Genomic DNA, 21832 nt, shown 5'->3' with positions numbered 1-21832 from the left:
TAGACTGCGTATGATCCAAATACAGAGCTTGGTCAGTGTGATACAAGTAACATCACAACTCAAGACGTATTATTGGTCAAGACGTTGCTGATATCTTACTACACGAATTTAGATTATGTCCTTAACGGTAAATAATCCAATTGCTCTACAATTATTTAGCGAGGGCGTGTTTACATTGAGCTATGCATTCCAAAGAAAAGTCAGCCAAGAAAGAACTTGAGCACGAAAAACGAAACTACTTTATTGATCCACTTTCAACCCAGCCCCTTTTACATCGAGACTGTGACTGTGTGATCATTGTCATATGTTAAAAGACGAGTCCCCTGGGACAGCCGATACTCATAACTGGTACAGCAAACTACAGTTCATGTCCCACAACCGTGCATCAGTAATTACTACGTTGTGTTCGTAACACGGTAACATGCAACGAGTTTAATCAATCTGGAGGAACTATCACACAGTAAATATGCGCGTACGCGCGTACCATGCATGGAGGGTCATGTGATGTGTTCCAGGGTGGTACTAATATATTACTCTCCCCATTATGCATGATGATTTCACCCAACTAGTACGTAAATGTGTATGCGTGCTTAGAGCAGCAGACGACACCCGTTACCTAGCAATAACCGTGCCTGTAGCCTAACGTGATAGCTATATTCCCGTCGAGCAGCATTATGCTCTGTTCAATGGAGAATTCCGTGGTAGGACTGAACTAAACATTTCCAACAGCACCAAACGCTCACCCTTGACAACCGTGGAACTACTGATTTGGTTCACACGCAGTGCTTGATGAATACAGAATCATTTCAACACGAAAATGTACGTTAAGCTAGTTACTGTAGAGATGTCTGCATTAACTGTAATTAACTTGCCCGATACCAGACTAAACATAGGCTATGTTACTGTTAGGCAGTAGGCACTATCTGCATGTGTTAAGTCAGGTCTACAGAGAACACTTTCTCTTAACTTCTGCACAGTTAGCTAGTAAACACACTTAAAATGATATAAGACACCGTCCAGTTCAACAATCCTTTTCGACAAAAAATCGTTCTTGAAATACAATTCAGACATCGACATTTCCCGCTGCAAGCCCAATGTATCTGTACTTGTTCTGTGCCAGCATGTCTAACGTTAGCATATTAGCACTATTTCGTAGGCCTGAAGTACCAGTACCTTCTTACCGCCGTTAGTTCCCATGTCCGATCCGTCTTGGTGCAAATCTTTCACGAAGTCACTAACACTATTCTCGAACTGCTACAGAGAAATATCAGTTTGGTACCACACTGGAACACATCACATGACCCTCCATGCATGGTACGCGCGCGCCCAATTGACATGAATCCTCCAGATTTATTAAACTCGATGGTAACATGTGATATAGGTGGCACAGTAACGACTGCAAAACGGTTTACTTGTTCCCATGTAAGACAAAGAACTGCGTGACTAGACATGGAGTCTAATAAGATGAAAAGGCCTACGGGATGAAGTAAATGAGGTACCGTACCGCTTGATTCCAGTTCACATCTCTCTTTAAATTACTCCAATTTGTCATGCCGAGAACGAAGAAAGGACTAAACAGCAACAACTGTCCATGTCCCACAACAGTGTATCAGTAAGTTTTCCTTTTGTTTGTGCGTAACACGGTAACACGTGTTACAGGTGGCACCAGCAGTTAATGTACTAAAGCCATGAGTATCAGGTGCCGAGGAATGGAATATACTACCAGATACTACCAGTTTCCCTCAGTATTAACTTCAGAAGATGTGAGGGCGCAGGACTAACTTTAACAGCACCAGCGTATATGCCTTGCTTTACGTAAGTTGAATAAGGTCTTGAACGAGACTACGCAAAATACAGTTGATACTACAACAAGAATAAGCCTATAGGCCTACAGGTATATAACAAACACGTGACGTGTGTTAGCTATGATGGGTTTCGTTTATATCATCATCTTCCATATCGCGCTTTGGTGGTTCAATTGACATGATGTCGGGTTGGATCCCTATCAAGCACTCACTCTAACAACCTTCCCCGGCGAGTAATCTCTGGCACTCTCCATTTTTAATCATTCATTTTCTAAAGTTCTTTATATCTCCAATTCTTATATTTCACACCATTTGAACTTCAAATCAAAAGAAGATAACGATAATGTCTGAACACGTACTAACACAGTTGCTACAAAACTTAGTTTTATGCATTACCTTAAGGAAAAGGTTAACCTTTTGTGCAGATGTGTAGTCCATTAATGTGGTATGCTATCGCTGCAAGGTTATATCTTTAGTCATAATTTTAATTTTCATACGCCATATTCTAAGACACAAAGAGAAATGAGTGCTAGTAATGTTTCTATATTGCTGTTCCGTTTTTCAAGATATTCAGCTTTAAAATTTGTGAAACCTCCAAAATGCTTCTTTAAAGCTATTATAAATAGATTATGAAGTCGGCTCCTCATCCCATCCTAATCCGACTTCATTGTGATACATGGTAAATTGTGATAATTGAGCCAAAACATGTTCTCTTAGATTCAAATAGCAGAGCACCCTTGAATATCATTCTACATAATTTGCCCTTGACAATAGTGTAATGCAAAGTAGCCGTTTGATTTGTAAGTTCTTTTGTATTTCTGGTGAATGTTGTGTTGTACCTGATGAAACGATTTCTTAGAATAAGTGGTTCAGCCAATTTCATTGATGTGCTTCAGATGTTTAAAGGGTCATTCCTCCCTTGAAGAGTTCACAGTATATAAGCACTGCAAGTGGCCGATAGAAAGCTGTAAAACTATGCTGTCAAGAAGGCGACGTATACACTTCATGACTGTCACAGATACAGACTAACGAACAGGGACGCAATCACACATATATCACAAGGTACTCGGAACACCCATTGGCAGAGAGAATATTAACCCACAATATCATATAGGGGCACAGCACAAAGCCCTTCAAGAGAATGCAACTTTTGGTAGACATGTTATTTTCTTAGCATTTTTCTTAATAAATCAGCCACTTGCTAATAACATAATTCATATTCCTTGGATATACAATAATAGAATAATTATACAAAACTTGAAGTTTAATTGGAGTAACGTCTACAAATCTGAGGCCAGAAAGATATGTGCGAAACTACAATGTCAAAACTTGTTAATATATACTATGAATTTTTCAATTAACAAGCAGCTGTCGGGCGTGTATAACATGATAGTTTATGATAAAAGTTATTGTCATTATGAATTTAATTCACTCTGTTTTAGATTGTAATGGATTGTGCATGGGTGAGGCATTCAGAGCGGTACAGCCCTAGGTCAAATCTGCGTCCACTGGAAATTTTGATAAAGAAAAATATTCTTCTTTTTAATAGTGTAAGTAAACATGGCTGCGCCTCAAGATCACTTGAATGACGTCATGGCATTAAATAAATATAATTGTGTATGTCATACACAGACATCTATTATCATAATTTTCCATTTAATTTAATTTAACTTATCATTCATTATATGCCCTGTACGTTTGATGGGAGACTGTTAATGATTATTAATGCTGACATTTCTATAGTACTATAAAACTAAGGAAGTTCATAAACCTTGTCAAATGGACAATAAAACTATATCAAATGTTTGTAGACGGCTTGAGTTCATAAACTACATATTACACACTTGACAACCACTTTATCATGGAAACAAGCAAGCAGATAAGGTCGTCATTGCTGTCGAGTATTATTACTTTAACTTACGATAAGGCAACCAGAATTCGTTAACGGTTACATGGGCTTGCGGGGGAGAGGAGGGGGGGGGGAGTGGGGGTGCACCTGGAAAATACCTACAGTAATATATTACAATATAACGGAACGGTACCAATAAAGCATCGCATAAGAAAACATAAAAAAAACATAAGGATTGACCACGTGCGACTCACGCTTCCTATTTCCATTGCTGATTTATATACTTGATCAAACTTATGTTGTTTATAGCTATACTGTTTAGTGTCAAAACACTATTTTCTGAATCGGGAGGAGCTGAGTGCGGTACCTGGATAAGTACTTTTTTTACGGTACGTAGACGTTTTGTCCAGATAGTCACGCATAATATATATCTACAAATATATTCGAAGCGATTGGATCTATCCACACAGTTGAAAAGGTAATAGTATGCAAACTTTTCCATTACCACAATTAAAATGTATAATTGACAGGTAATAACATATCGAAGTTACTAGGGGTAGCCTATGTTGTAAACTGTATATGATACTATCTTTTATGAAAAGTTACCCAAGAAAGAGCGTCGGTACGAAAACCAAACAATTTAATCAATTCACAAAGCCAACCACCCCACCCCCCCCACCCCTTAAATTGAGAATGAGCTCGTACAATCCTGATGATGTTACGTCATGTGAGTTTAGCGAATCACTTGGAAAGGGAGTAGAACCACACGATTTGTTTTTTATTCTCGTTTCTTAAATAATCCAGGCGAAAATGTGTACGTCCCATAGTATGCATTGAACATGTAATCTTGTAGTATTTCTACCGGACATTTGAAGTATACGTTTAGTATAATTATACATCGGTCGTACAAGTTTACCCACGTCGAACACGGTATCCAATGCATTCCTATTAATAAAGTATTTTAACCCATTCCAAACCTGTAGAAATTAATTGGTTGGCCCTCTCGGGGAGATCTATCGTACATTAAGCTATAACTTATATATAACACGGGAAATGAAGGTATTCCATTGAAAACGTTAAAATAGGGTGGTTGGCTATTGCAAGTTTAAAACTTACCGGTACCTTGTGGTTCATTTATGAAGGATATTCGCCCTCTCATTGCTGATATGAGGTGCTGTCAATTCATTATCCATTATCATACATTGAGTCAACAACTCTGAACGGGAATAAATTTCAAGCCCAGCACATGACGATTACAAGAAATGTATGCGAGTCGTTTTGCGAGTATAGAAACAGTGGTATCCTATCTGGACATATATCATACGTGACAGATGTCATGTCTCAGTTCTGTAATGTTCATTATCTTACTCAATATCCTTTGCGGTGTAGGAAGACATACATACCTTCTTCCGCGAGAGTTTCCTGTTCAGTTACTCACCGATAGATGAGTGTTTATGTCAGGTCTATATTTACCAGCGGATACTTAACATGCCGTGACACTTCCTCTCAAAACCCTCAACACTTTTCACGCCGACAGAAGTAAGGAATTGGTGTGCTCCATACAGAAACACATTGCATTAGTTATGCACCGTGACACTAGACTACTTAATTCCCGACAAGTTACAATACACTCACAATACTCACAATACACTAACAAAACTATCTCTAGTTCGAGAGATGAATTCGGTGCTTGCCTCTGAGTCAATTCATACAAATGTAGGTCTACTTATAGACTGAATTGTATCGCTCTATTATACTACAGAGTATCTGGCATAAAACCCCCTTTGGTAACGGTCACTTCACTCCTAAAGCGTCATCACAGTGTTAATAGTAGATACGTATTTCTGTTTGTAGTTCTGACAACATTGAAATATGTAGAATGCTAATATCGATGGTATACCATTTGTGGATGAACAAGGGGGTGGGGGTGGCAGAGGGGGCCGATGGATTGAACGGTTGGGGAATAGGTTAGTTACTGCGTCTGACGCCAACTCTTTCATCTAGACACCATTTTGAATTATGCAACTGCAACGTAATGTTTCACGAAAATCTAAACCACAACGAAGCCTAAGCAACTTCAAACCCCACCCCCCCCCCTCACCCGCAACTCAAACTCCCCATTTGTTAATGTTGTAATAATATAACAATTTAGACAACGTAGTAAACATTAAGTTAAAACATGTGTTGGTGAAACATTAGGAACCACAATAAAAAAGAGGTAACTGTGGTAAATGATGTAAAATGGCAAATCATACCCTACACTTCAAGATAGTGAAGGAAGAAAATGTATGTTTAACAATATAGGTTTTCTTCTTTTGTATATAACACATGGTATGACATGTTAAAGCAGTTGCATAGTATGTTTGAATTATAATATTCCTTTGGCACTATATGTCGTTCACAAGTGAAAGAAAGATCCATGATTGATAAATTAAAATGAAACTTAATATGAAATTAAAATACATGCGTCGTGAACATAAATTTCTGTGATTCGATTAAACCACAACCAATCCATAAAGGGAAAAAGCCAATTTGACCAGATTAAATGTCTAGTTGGAGTATATCAATCTCCTCGTGAATATAGCTTACACTCAGGTGCGTAGACAGTCTTCATGGTGTGAGGGGGCAAAGCAAAATATGTGTCCCCTTTTAAAGAGTTAGAGAAATTAAGATTAATTAGCACTTACATTGATATGTTATTTTTATGACACCATTATAGGTTCTACCCTTTGTTTCAGGTTGGAATTTAGAGGGGCAAGGTGAGGGGGGGGGGGGTGGGGGTGGATGGGTATGCAACTTTGCCGACGTTCCTGTTGGGGCTCGTTCTAAGAAGATGAAAGAACTCTCCCATATCATAATTTTTGCCAAAATGCAAAATGCAAAATATAGATGCAAAATGTTACTATCATTTCCATTAGTTTAACTACAGTTGCCAGTGTATATCCTTTTTGTGCATGTGCAATTTTTAGGCGTTCCCGTTTCGTCCCTGAATATTGCTATAGACGACCCCATCCCCACCCTACCCCTACCCGCACTCTAGCTACGCCACTGCTTACATGGTTCGTAAATATGAATTGGATCTACCTTACAGCTCAACCTGAGAGTGCGTTTTTTTTTACAGTGGGAAGATGGTCAGGATCTTATGGTAAATTTCATGAATTATGTACATGTGGTTAGCTGTTTAAATCGAGATAAACGATACGGAGTTGATCCGCTTTGAAACAATCTGTTATGGTTTGCCAATCTCCTTTAACTTAGACTTAGGCTAGGACTACTAAATCATTTACCAATCAAAGCCGAGAATGAACATAAAACTGTTTGACACGAAACCACTTATGAAAGGTTTGTACACTGTTAACGTATAAACATGTATATTCAATTTTACTAAAGTTTATATTTATAAAATATTATATTTCGACATATCAGGCTATATATATATATATATATATAATTATAATAATAATATCATATAGATTATAAGATTAGGTTATAAGGTATGAATAACGTGTCGGAGCTACGAAATGTCCATGAACAATTATTGAATATTTGATTTACCTTCATTTGTTGGAATGTGATAGAATATCTAATCTTTAACATTCTGAGCACTACTCGATAAGTTTAGACAAAATTGCAGACAAAACGATAATAAACAGATAAAGTACTTTAAAATGTTCATTGCGCCGTATATGGTTCCTTACCACAAATGTGATAACGAATCAGTTTCTCTAAATTTTACGTCACTTCCCATTGTTTAAAATTCCTATCATAAATACTGTATCTGATTCATATCCAGCTTTGGTTGACAAGGAAGAAATCTGAAACCTGCTGCCATTAATAAGTCCTTTATGTTTTGTCATATGAGAACGCAAAGCTGAAACACCATACACGATGGTGGTTAGACTATAACTAAATTCAATCTACATTCCATGAATATTTCTATTTTTATACAAATGTCAAGTGAATTAACAACGGATAATACAATGGAAATGGGGACCTGGCACACACAGAGAACACAGTAACTACTAAAAACCTTTAACTTCTGTACCAAAGTAAAGACAGGATCGTGCTATGAATCGGTAGCATGTGCTATTAGGATAACAGTAAGAACTGAGGATATGTGTAATTCCAACAAATCCAGTTGTTGGGATTCGTTGGGATTACACATATTTTCAGTTCTTATAGTAAACCTAGTAGCACAAGCTACAGATTTATCAGATTTGTCAGCATAATCCAGTGTTAACGTTGGTTCAAAACTTTAAGATTTACAGTAGTTACTGTAATCTCTGTGTGAACCGGCTAAAATGAGCAGATATAGTTGAAGCTAGAATCGGATTTGAACCAGTGACCTAGGCTGGTTTACAAGCCCTACGGTTTACCAACTGAGCCACCCAGCCCTTATATGGGTGACATTTTCTTCCCACTTCTCATATCATATCTGAATGGGATAAATACTCAATAATCGGTCTAAACACATGTTTCAGAAGAGACATTGTTTGCATTCGTTTCTTTCAATGTGTCGATATTGCCACGCTTAGCTGCTGGCACAGAATATAGTAATTTTGACCAAAATAATGGATCTTTCTTTTCTAAATAAGTATTAGTTGAGATGTAAGCTTTGATTTCCTTATCCAATGTTGATTTCTTGACATCTTCCATCATGATGAGAACAATTCTACGACTGCGATCACTCAATGCCTGATGGTGTGATGTCTTAAACTCATAAGAACACCACTCACTCTCCAAGTAATTTTTAGAACACAGTATTAAAATCTTGTTACTATTCTCTATAGCATTAATAATATTGGTTGCGATACATTCACCTACAACGAAATCTCTATGATGAATACAAAGTTTTCGTTTGTTTTCTTCACTTTCCAGTCTCGGGATGAATTCTTCTAGAACAAACTGCCTATCCATGCTACTGAAAGATATAAAAGCGTCAAATGTTTTCTCTTCTTCTTCGTTACTAGCATTTCTGTCAAATATTTTCACACCTGTCTTTGTGTATATGAGGACTAATATTTCCAACCGAAACTAAAACAAGTGAAGTAATTGCAGCAGCACAAACCCCAACAATAACAACTATTACCGAGCTTGTTCCAGGATGATGGACTGGTGTCGGTTTGTCAGAAGGGGGAATCACCGGGTTACATGTCACCGTTTGCTTTTGCATCCAATCGTAAAGTTCAGTTTCGTTCAAAAATGGAGCACATCCTATATCTGCAATATCGCTAGAGAAACTCCTTTCGGGAACAAACGCTACTTTTACATACCAATCTGTTAAATACAGCAAATCACAAGTGCAGTTGAATGGGTTGTCGCTAATCGTTAACATCGATAAATTGTGTAGATTATCAAAGACTCCTTGAGAAATTGTCTGTAATTTGTTATGGTCAAGTTTTAAAACTTCCAAAGAAGAAACGCTTAGAAAACTGTCACGATCGATGTCAGCAATATTGTTTGACGATATATCAAGGTGATTCAACTGAGACGAGGAGATGTTGAACGTATTGGAACGAATCACAGTAAGGTTATTACCACGTAGAGATACTTCGCGTAAACTATGCAAGTTATGAAAGGTGCCGTCCTCTATGGAAGAAATTCGATTGTCTCCCAAGTCAACGTTGGTAAGGTCAGGCATATTGGAAAGTGATGTCGAATCTAATTGGGTAATCATATTTCCTTCAAGATAGAGAGTATTGACCCACGAGCCTAATCCGTTTGGTATTGAAGTCAGATTAGCATGCCGGCAGACAGCATATAAATGACCGTTTGAACATTGGCTGAGGCACCGGCAAGGATGGGGACATAAATCTATTGACGAAACATGGGAGAACCACCTCTCTGGATCATGTAGCATTAGGTCTATTTTATTCTTGCCGTATAGTTCTGTCTGGCATTCGAGAAATTTCGCTTGAACGAAAAGTTGGTTTGTCAAAAAGTAATTGCCAGGCCAGATAATATCGTAGTAATATTGCAATTGCCATATGTCTCGACCAACACGAGTAAACACATCCTTAAACATGTCACAGTTACATTGGAGTGGATTACCCCGTATGTCCGTTGAAAAGGGATCTCGTGGAAGGTTATGATTGTCAACCTCCCAATTAACATTGGAAAGCTTGGGGAAATTTGTTAACATATTACCCTCTAAATTCAAGTTTTTCAAGGTACTTATTCCGTAAAATGCGTCTATGTGAATATTTTGAATGGCATTGAATTCCAGAGACACTTTTTCGAGTGATTTTAAATTAAAAAAAGTCATATAATGGACTTCCGTAATGTAATTTTTATACAAATTTATAGATTTCAGATTTTCTAAGTTACTGAATGTGTACGTCATAATGCTACTGATCTCATTGTCTGATAAATCAACGATTTCAACATTTTTTAATGTAATAGTTCCAGTTATACTTGGAAAATTCGTGAAAAGGGGTGGAATTTGCTTTAGTTTGTTCTTCTTTAAACTCAAATGTTTTAAATTGTCGAGATTTGAAAATACTTTAAGAGAAAGATTAGATACTGCACAGTTGCTGAGATCAAGTTTTTCAAGTTGGGTTAGTCTATCAAAGAAAGGAATTATCTGTAGTTGTCGGTTTCCAGCTAAAGATAGACTCCTCAGATTTGTCAAATGTTGAAATGCCAACAAGTCAATATCTACAAGCAAGTTATCGTCCAATATGAGTGTTTCCAGCTTATGGAATGATTCTAACTGTTGAAAAGTTATATTAGAAATATTAGTCATAGAGATTTCAAAATGTTGGAGATTCGGCATGAAAGTCGAGATACGTGGTGGCAGCGAGACTATATTTTGACTGTCGTAAATTTTAAGGCGTGCAAGTTCTGTCAAATTTTGCATACTTTGAAAATCGCTGTTTTGGAGGGTAACAAACTCAAATTCTAAAGTTTGCAAAGCACCAATGTGTTGAAAAGCATTCTCTGGTATCCCCGTTGAAAAATTAAAACTAGAAAGTATCAAATGTCTCAAATTTGGCAGGAAATTGTTGTTAATTTCGCTCGTGCTTTGAGGCACAGGACCTATAAATGCCCGGGGATATTCCGATATGCTAACTCCTGCTTCGTAGTCCTGATAGACGTCTACGGTAACAAGGTTGGTTGTTTTGTAAAATACTTCATCTTGCATCTCCTTTATGACAGCGTATGATATATTAAATTCTATCATAGATGTTAAAAACTCGAGATCTCCATTTTTAAGTTCCAAATTGTTACAACGGTAAAGACGCAGAGATTCCACAAGCGACTGTGCAGTAAGGAGATGTATACATTCAAACATCTCAGTGGAGTTAACGTCTCCCCTTTTGCAATCGACATTTAAATTACATCTGCTTCCTTCCGGGGCTGAAGAAGAGGGCCCGTCTATAGGGTAATATCCGGGCAGAAGGTATGAACATTGCCCCTCCGTGCGGGTATATGGAAAATCAGTTCGCCATTTACAGTCCCACTGCTGTAGACAAATCGTTTCGTTGACCATGCATCCACCGAACGAGAATATATTCAACAAAAGGAACAGAATGGTAACATTGCAATGCCAATGAAGCGAAATCGACTTCATATTTATAAGAAAAACACTTTACTATATATCCACTTTGATACACTGAAATATGATGCGTATGGTATGCTTTATATCGTTATCGTTACCACTAATTAACTATAACCTCCCAGTTTTCGTTTGAACTTGCAACTTGGGAAATATGTATTGTTAAAACGTGAAATCATTCAAACAACAGTATCCAAAATTGACAAAATAAGTTGATGTAATAATCCATAATTCGAACAGAAAGACAGCAGACGATACTGGATACACCCACACGTACTTAACCGCGGAACTATAACTTCTGTGTATAAGTAACAATAAGTCACACAATTTATAGGAAGTTATATCAGTAGATATAAAAGCAAAGCAGTGTTCCTTTTAAAGTCTTAAAACTTAAGTAAGCAATTAAGCTTCATTTGGCACTAACCGGGAACGTTATACAATGATAAGTAAACACTGGTAGTCTTATGATTCCAAAGTTCTGTTTTTTTGCCTCCAATGAACTGATTTCTTGTAGGTTTATACTCTGTATAGTTACAACACGGACGGAGGAATTAGAATCTATGACGCTCGTGAATTTACTAGCAGGCCTAGCGGTCCAGTCGGAGCGTTAATGACCATTAAGTTCCATTAAACTGCGTGGTGATAGCAGTGAAACATTCTGTCACGGTTTGCTCCAAATACTGAGTTGATGATTACAGCTAAACCAAACTGTAGTTTATTCCGAGAACATTTCAAACAACTCCTTAAATGATTATATTATTACATGTTAAACACCATGTAACTCATAACCGGTTCACAGCTTCCACATACATGCATAGTATACTTCCATTTAGTGACTTTAAATATCAACCCACTGTAAAGACGCGAAGAACGAGATTTGTGTTGATTGAATAAATTATACGGCTGCATCCTGTATGATATCCAGTGGACACGTTAGCCCATACCGAACCGCAACAAATCACAAACAATACACATGCTTGGATAATTCTGGGCTTTTTCCTTTTGCCCTAGTCATCAGCCAGGTATATCCGCTTCTTCACTTTTTCAAGTCAGTAACCTATTTCTAGGAAGATTCTCGAAAAAATGATCATTGTGCCTGTTGGCTATATGCCTGTGTTATTTCTTAATTGCGAGTTTATTACACACCGATGAAAACCTCTGCCACAGATAGTAGGTTCACAGCACAGATATTGAACTGGATAGTCGAATAGAATATTCTGGCCTCCTTCAACAATAGCGTTTTGGCTCCACAACGGTTAACAACAGCTCTCTCGGTATCGACCTTTGATCTCGCTCTCTGATGTATGTTTGTCACTCGAAGAGTCATTTTTGTTCCTGCCAAGTAGGCCTACGCTACGACACGGGAAATTGCTACGAGGAACTACGCATGAAATCACCAATCACTGTAGTTCAACGGTTGGCAGTTACACAACCACCTGTGTGTTAGCATGGTGACGAAACTTACGGAATGTGACCTGCGATCTCACCTGACATGACGAGAAACTGTGACCCTTGGTTTGGTTGTTTACCATATTTCCGAGACAATATTTTATAGACCATATTTTATCACATGTGTTGGTTGATTCGAAGAGCTGCATTTCTGAAATGGACTGCGGAGCTGCATTGTACAGATGTGTATCTAGAAGCGTTACAGTGAGTCATATTAAAGCTGGTAACAGCAGAATATCACTCAAATGCGGTTTATTCTTTGATGCTGTCTAACATGTTTTCATTGCCAATGGAGTTTATGTTACCCATGATGTACTACATTTGTATTTGACAATCAGCACCGTTACACGGGAAGTGTATAGGGTTTATCACAATTGCAATACCATTGATTTTCATCAAATTGTCTTGGAAATACAAGTGAAGGAAATTTCATGGCCAGAATGATGACAACTGGAAAGGCCTGTGGAAAGCTTCCAGATCGATCCTTTAATATATACCGGGTAACCCCTGTACTTGATTCCAGCCTAATTGCACCAAGAATGTTGGAATTTCCCTAAGGAAATGTTCTAAATTTTGTAACGAAAAATGAAAAGTTAATGTAAACGGGTGTTAAGTGGGGACTCTACGAGGTGACTAGTTAATGTTCATTTTCAGTCCCCTAACATGAACAATGTAGCCATATGACCTTGAGTCTGGACGGTGGAGCGGAAAGGGCAAGGGGAGGGGTGGAAGTGGTGAGACCAATATTCTCGCACAAGTCAAAAGATAACTGGAGCAACAACTAAATTGGGTGGGGGGGGGGGGTAAGTAGAAAGCTATCGAAAATTGCTGTGGTGGAGGTAAGGATGTGGGGGTGGTTGTAGGGAAAATGTAACCGGTGTTCAGTTTCGATATCTTTGCCAGACGAATTTTTCTTTTGTTTATGCTACGGTAGCTCAGATGGAAACATGGAAACTTCTACATTTTATCTCTAAATTTCTTTTATTTATTCTTAATCTCACTTGACTCTCTTCTGGAAAGTTCAACCTGTAACAAACCGAAATTTCTGGCTTTGCTTTTCAAAATGGTTCAATATTTGTCAGGTTTTACGACTTTTTGCTTGATTACATACAAAAAGAAACTATTATTTTGCCAGAGCTTATCTCAGAATGGAGACTATTTTATTTCAAACTTTCGTCTACATTCTTCAACGTTCGATGTTTTTGGTTTTTTCTTGAAAATTTCAACTACAATATATTGATTTTTAGAAATACAAATGACAAAGGTGCGGTGGCTAAATTCATCCCCTACCACATCCCTACCCCTTTTCCGCCGTCTCTGATGAAGATGTTACGCAGAGACTGTAACTGTGAGTCAGTGCACTGTACGGTACCGTATAGGATATATCTTGGGTTTGTTGGATATGAATACAGTTTGTCGCGACTCTTTATAGATACCGCCACCACTTTCAAATGTAGCGACGGACTCAGACAGTTCATTCAGGAAGAATGTAAACATCGCGCAGTATAAAATTTAGTGACAGTGATATAGATGGAAAACATTTTTAACACATCCTAAGTTCTTTAAGTGTAAACTTGATGGTCAGGGGGTTGGAAGTCAGATCGCGGGCCCATGGAAACATATAATGCCACCTGACCCCCCTTTTAACTTCATAGCATATTTGAAAAGGAGAATATATTTTTCTTCACCCAATGTTTTACCGGGCCCTTCATAGTCTCCCGATCCCCAAATTTTACCTTGAGTACCACCATCCTCTCGCCAGGCATGCATGTTAAAACCCAATTTCTTGTGCACAGTGATACCGGAGAGAAATGGGTACGGCGCTTGAAATCTCTGTTTCCTCATAGTTTACGTTCATCAACCGGTACAAAGTTTACTTTAGATCTTGTGCATCATGATCAAAAGCGACGACTGATAACGTACTCTCATTGTTCTGTATGTCTTGCATAATGGGCTGTTTTTTGTTTGTTTATTTTTTTGTAAAGAATAGTTGCCTTTCTTTTTACTCAGTAACGTTACACCAAAGAATCAATTTAAGAGAAAAAGTTACACTCGCTCCGTTTTGTACAGCAAGGAATGTTACAGCATGATGTCACATTTCGGTCCATGGGAAAGGGAGCCCTCACTTAGTGAGTAGGTTACCCGATGTTACTACAACATACAACCTCTAAGTGTATATACTAAAATCGAGAGATGAACGAACGAACGGACGTTCGAACGGAAGGACGGACGAACGAACGCATATGTTTACTGAGAAACTGTTCATTTGCTATGCTTCATAATGAGCAACTACGGGCTTGGATCCAGTGTGTGAGTGTACATTCCCCTAATACCCTTCTCAAATCCATGTACGTATGAATTATTTTAAGCACAGTGTTTTTTTCAACACCATGTAGACCTTATTATCTTATTATAAACCTTTTTTGTAGTTTAAATATGCCTCAGAATTAATTTGGACCACCCCACACCCTCCCATTCAGCATGGGCTTTTAACGATCCCGGGGCCATATATGTTTTTATAAAGGCATAGAATGTTACCCCTCGCTATCTCTGGAAACCGAGAGAAAAAGTTGATGTAGTGTTTTGGTTATGTTGTCCTTGCAATTTAAAAAAAAAAACACCACATTTTCGATCATTTTTCTGTTGTATACTGTCAGACTGTACAACCTGCCGTTACGTTTCTCCGTAGATTGTCCTTTCTTTTTCTCCCCACTACACATGTGCATGTTACAAAGATATCTGTGAGGTACGGAAGCGTATAAGAACCATGCCATGAGCCGTACACGGCTCTGAACATGCTGAGTGACGTTTTGATGAAAGATGTAACAATTCGTCAAAAAAAAAAAAAACGAACACTGACGTTTTGTCGAGAGGTATGAACTCTTCTGGATGATACAAAAAATTGGAAAATTGACGTTTTGGCCAGATTCATCCCGACAAAACATATATAATTTTTCAGATTTTTTACATTTTAACGATTTGGTATGATCTCGTCAAAAACGTGAATTTTCTCACTTTGTCATCATGACGATAAGATGCTTCTCGACAAGATTTAAATTAACAGATTTTCGACATTTTGACAATTTAGAATATGTCGTCAAAACGTGAATTTCAACTTCTTGTCGTGTTGACGAGTCGTTGCATCTAAACGCCAATTTACATGTCTTTTATACGCTTCCGTACCTGTCAGTTTTCTTTGGTAACATATAACATGTCATTTAAGTCATTTAAAAGTGACAGCGAAGGGAACCAAACTCCATGATTTGGCATCTGATAAATGTTGAGTCCTTCATACCATTGAGCAACGCCCCTCGTTACGTGTCAGGATGATATCCCGCCTACGTATACGTGCTTACCTGAATTGCACGCTAAATTTATGGAATGCCAATCGAGCAATAAATAATGATATCAAGGTTATCGAAGTTAAAGGTTTGTGAAGTAAATGCATTGCTCTCTAAGCTATCGTTGTTACGGGTTGAAGTTGGCATGGTACAGTTTGATTTTATCCGCAGCGGGCAGTTGGCTGAAAAAATGCAAACTGCAAAATGAGACATACGGGAGTCTCCGATTGTAAGTTATCCGAATGAAAGGATCTGAATTCGATTCTTCGGACAACAATTTTTGTCACTAGAGCAAGAGATGGCCTTTGACGAGAAATAATTTGTGACTAATTAGTATACACTTTTCGGCTGTATTAACTGCATGTACTACTTTCACGAAAAACTCCGTTGATGCATATACTTTACTTTATGTTACCCATGCTGTGGACATTTTTACTGCACCTGTGATATATTCGAACCAATTTATGCTTGAACCTGCAGCTCGACGTATGTGTGTTATATAACATCACAAAGTAAGCATTGCTTCCATAACAGATTCAAGTTCAACTGTATGTATCCCCAAAGGGCAATCGCGTGCTCGCAATAAAAACATGATAAATACATAGGCCCTAATAATGCAAAAAAAGAAGGAAAAAACAAGAGAGTAATAATATATAATTGTGCTAGGAGGAAGAGACAACGAAGTTTAAGTAGGAAAGTAAAATAGTAAAATACCAGAAACCTAGCGATTAAATAGATTGTTATAAAGTTTAATACAACGAGGGATAAATGATGATTTGTGTTGATTTGTAAGAGCATATGGTAGTCTCAACCTTGCACTGCGAGGGATTATTGCACTATTAAGATCTACACTTATAGGGGGTGGTTGTTATCGTCAAGTACGGTGTTAAGCCTAGCCTCAAGATAACGTTGAAATGATGAGAAATGATGAGTAAGCTGATTATCTCCTAACGTACGGCTATAGCTTGTCTAATAATGAAATCAATACGTTTTATTTATCTGTACCGTCAGCATTTCCACCTCAGTACAATACAGCCACACACTGCAAATCACGGGATTATGAAACAAAAACTAGAAAGAACTCGAGTATTGATATTAAATTGCTTTAACTTACGGAGGCAATGCAATCTCAGGTTGATCCTTTGAACCAAATAATCAATGTGGTCGTGCCAAGCAAGCTGATAATATACGTTAAAAAAACAAATATACTTGTAGGTGGAGACGCGTTCGACGACGCTGTCTTTAATGATTACATCCGTGGGTTAGATTATAACTTTCTTAAAATCAATTACCATCTCATTTTTCTTCTTCACGATAAAAAAAACCCATTTATTTAAACTAAATAAGCATTATCGTCATCCTTTGTAATCAACCTTTATCATTAATTATGTAGTATCATCAGCAAAATGAAATAAAGGGCAGCTGTCATTTGATGATCTAGCATCTGACGTGTACATCCATAAAACACATTAATACGAATATCTACACGTACTAATTAGAATATAAACGCGTATTAAATCAGACAATAACTGGCATGTCTTGTAGCTTTCACAAACGTGTTTCGAGAGTGATCACAAAGCAGCCTCTCCAGGGCAATAAATGAGTTAGTCTCTATTCAAGTACATCCAGGCCAAATCTTCTTGATCTAGTCAACAGCATGATTTAATACGTGTTATAAAATACGAATTAATACGATCATATATCCAAATTCGAATTAATACGCGGATATATTATGCGGAGTTTGTCCCACTTGGCTTGCCATATGCGTGTGTGAGTGTCTCAAAGATTTTTCTTGGGGGGGGGGGAGGGCGGAGCGACTGCCCCATTGGCCCCCTGGCAACGCATTTGGATAAACTCACTATACTCTTAGCTGATAACCATGTGTGCTCTGTTCTCGTACTATTTACAGTACTTGAAGAATCTCTCGGACTTTGTCTACAAATGCATGTGTATTTTTTATTGGATGGTTCATTTTTTCAGTAAAATGTTTATTCACCGAAACAAATTTAGAATTTGGATCAATTAAAAAAGGTCAAACAGAGATGGGGTTTTGACAATTTGGGTCAGTTTGTAGTACTTTTAATTGTTTTATATGAAGTTTTCCCTTTGGTTTGGAATATTTCTTCAACATTACAGACCTCATTGTCTACGAATTACGTTATATATCATGCTGCAGCTTCCAAGTAACAAGACTTTGTTCGGAGTAACGGACGGTCAATATAACTAACGATGGACAAAAAGTTATAAACATACACTTAATATAACAAGCATGGTAGCAGGTTATCTCGTTTGGTAGCATGTTTGACAGGGATGGGGGCCTCGAATGGGGGATGGGGACCTCGTAGCGATAACAGAAAGCAACATGATAGGATAATATTTTACATTAGACGCAATTGGCTGGTATAAAATTTGAGAATTCCCGTCAATTAAGGATGAACGTCAACCGCGAACTGGTTTAACTGAGCCTTTAAATGCATTTTGTCATGTGCGTCCAATATTTTTCTTTCCCACATTTGTCATCGGGGGGGGGGAGACATTTGACTAGGGGGGTGGATGTCCAGCCTACTTTTCCCGCTGGTTACGCTTCTCTTCTTTAGGAATATAAACTCAATGACCCAACTACATACACATATATGATCCTGTTCATTTTGTTTATTCATATTCATTATGCAATATGGCGGTGTAGTAGAGTGCTCCACGTTATTTGGGCTCCACAGAATTCATCCTTATTAACTATATCGGGACATTAACTTACTACTCATATGAGAGTAAGTAAATAATCATAATCACTATTCTCAATTGTTTGTCATCATGAGTCCCTCCTCCCGTACTTGAAGAGCAACTAAAATGGCTAAAAATAAGAATCAGCAGACAACGCCTTCACAACGTACGTTAGATTTTGTTAGGCGAGATAGCCTATACAACTCCTCAGACGAGGACCATAACCAGGAGCAGGTAGACGACTTGGGCAAGTCTATTCGGGAATCCATGCATCGTATTAAAGATGACCTGAATCGTATTGATCGGGAATTCAACAGAGCTTTGGCTTTGTATGTTTGTATATTTATTTGTTTCATCACAATTTACAGTGTGACGGGAAGTCTCCTATAAAGCCTGCAAGGCTTAACAAATTAGGAGACTCCCCAAAATGAAAAAAAGAAAGAAAAACTTAAGAATAGAAAAAGAAAAGTTAATAGTAGCATCTACAATGATGAAATAATCGAATTGACACTAATTGAAATTAATTATGTTAATAAACAATTCTTACAATCTTTATAACGATCTAATCACAAACACACACAAGAATAAATCCATCAATAGTGAAAAATAATTACAGTTTGGAGATACCTTTTGAATACAGAGTAAAAAGGCTTATTCTTAACATTATCCTGGAGATTATTCCACGTTTTTATAGCACGAATACGAGGGTTAAAAGAACTTAAAGTACTTCGTTGGGATAAAACATGTGCGTTATTACAATGGCGTGTTTGATGGTTGTGGATTAGTCTATTACTATATATAAAATCTTTAAAAGCCTCGGGTAGCAATCCATTCCATGCTTTATATGCAAATGTTGCAAGCTGGACTCTTATAATATCATTTAGTTTTAATAAATTTAATCTTTTGAATAATGGGCTAGTATGATCACGTGGTGCAGCATGTGAAATATGGCGGATAGCTCTCTTCTGGAGGACACATAGGTGATTAAGATTTGTAGAATAGGTTCCTGACCAAATAGTCGTGCAATAAGTTAATTTGGGTAAAATCAGAGTTACATAGAGTGTTCTGAGTATATTTGGAGGTAAATAATGTTTTAATTTGCATATAATACCAGTATTTCTAGCCACTCTGTTACAGACTGCTGATATATGATCACGCCACGAAAGTTTATTGTCTATGTGTACACCCAAGAACTTAGTAGTGTTAACCCGATTAATAATTTTATCATTCATGGTAATATTGTGATCCCATCTGAATGAGTTACTAGCATTAAACACCATATAATTAGTTTTTTTCTATATTAAGAGATAATTTGTTTGCTGCAAACCAGCTGGAAAATTTAGTTAGTTCAGTAGAAACAGTTTTATGTGATGAGAGTAGATTTTGGGAATCGAAGAAAATATTTGTGTCGTCGGCAAATAATATTTTTTTAGCAATATCGGAGACATTAACGATATCATTGGCATAAATTATAAATAGTAATGGACCTAGTATAGAACCCTGAGGAACTCCGCAAGCGATTTTAGCAAGTTCAGATTTAGAATTTTTATATACAGTGTACTGGTATCTATTTGAAAGATAACTATCTAGCCAATTTAGGGTTGTTCCTCTGATACCATAAAAAGATAATTTACTTAGTAATATTTTGTGATCGATGGTGTCAAAAGCTTTGGATAGGTCGAGAAATACGCCTACAGAAGTATCATTCTTATCAAGACTATTATAAATATTGTTGACTGCATCTGCTAAAGCTAATTCTGTAGAATGGTCAGGACGAAATCCGTACTGCTCGTTATTAAGAACATTATATTTACATAGAAAACTGTAAATACGATTAAACATTAATCGTTCAATGATTTTTGAAAAGACTGACAATAAAGATATAGGGCGGTAATTCTCAAAATAACTGGGGTCTCCTTTTTTAAAGATTGGTTTTACCTTTGCTATTTTAAGCTTATCCGGAAAAATGCCGGTGTTAAAAGAAATATTGCAAAGATGAGTTAAAGGCTTTACAATGTATGGGATAACTTGTTTGATAATACCTGGCTTAAAGTCATCATAGCCTGCTGCTTTGTTTGGTTTCACATTTGTGTGAGCAACTTTTAGAACTTCTTCCACTGTTACTGGATATGTAAATATGGAATGGCATACCTTGTCATTATTATATAAAAAATGTTCCGCTTTTAGTTTAATATTAATCTTACTAGCGAGGTTATAACCAAGATTTACAAAGTATTTGTTAAAGTTGCTAGCAATGTCATTATCATTGCTAATTTCGCAATCATCATTTTTAAATGTTGCTGGATATGATGAGTCTTTACCGTTTTTATTGAGAATTTCATTAATTGTACTCCAAGTACTGTTTACGTTGTTTCTACTCTGCTTGAATTTATCATAAAAGTATAAACGTTTGGAATATCGTATAACATGGTTTAATTTATTACGGTACATTTTGTAAATAGACTTAGTATGTTCAGTAGGATTCTTCAAATAACGTCTAAATAATATGTTCTTCCTTTTTGTTTGATTTTAAAATGCCCTTAGTGATCCAGGGATGTTTTTTAGTACGTTTCTTTTTTGGATTGAACACTTGAGTAGGAAAGCAATTATTATAAGTAGTATTGAAATAATAGTAAAATGTATTATAAGCAGTATTAATATCTGGTTCGTTTAGGACATTGTCCCACGTAGTTTTCCCAATTTCAGAAGTGAAAAGTTTTATATTATTATCACTGTAAGTACGTGCATAGATGGGATTATTTTGTCGGCGATTAGTCTCGAGGGCATTGACAAACACTGGAAAGTGATCAGTGATATCAGTTACAAAAATACCTGATGAAAGTTTAGAGTTACTATTAGTTATAATATTGTCAATCAAAGTTGAAGAGGTACTGTTCACTCTGGTTGGTCTTGATATTGTTGGATAGAAACCATTTGAGTAAAGGTTATTTAGAAACTCTGGTGATTTGTTTTTATCTAACAAATCAATATTAAAATCCCCCATAATGTAGGAAGTACAGTTTAGCTGATTAATTGTAGTACAAATATTTTGCATGTTATAATAAAATTGTTCTAAAGAACCATTTGGAGGTCTATAAACAATACCGAT

General features: G+C 37.0%; 2 protein-coding genes across 2 annotated transcripts in view; both read right to left on the bottom strand.

Annotated features, from left to right (window-relative positions):
* Positions 1-21832, bottom strand: part of LOC139973954 (techylectin-5A-like) — a 120332-nt gene that overhangs the window by 23205 nt on the left and 75295 nt on the right. The gene's annotated exons all lie outside the window — the stretch shown is intronic.
* Positions 5944-12866, bottom strand: LOC139973021 (uncharacterized). Its single transcript, XM_071979367.1, is given in 2 exon segments — positions 5944-8630; positions 8632-12866. Coding segments are annotated over 2 exon segments (2829 nt in total). The 5' UTR covers positions 10949-12866; the 3' UTR covers positions 5944-8118.

This window comes from Apostichopus japonicus, chromosome 9 (genome assembly GCF_037975245.1).
Source record: "Apostichopus japonicus isolate 1M-3 chromosome 9, ASM3797524v1, whole genome shotgun sequence".
NCBI lineage: Eukaryota > Metazoa > Echinodermata > Holothuroidea > Aspidochirotida > Stichopodidae > Apostichopus > Apostichopus japonicus.
The sequence above is the reverse complement of the archived record's forward strand: the minus strand, read 5'-3'. Positions and strand labels throughout refer to the sequence as shown.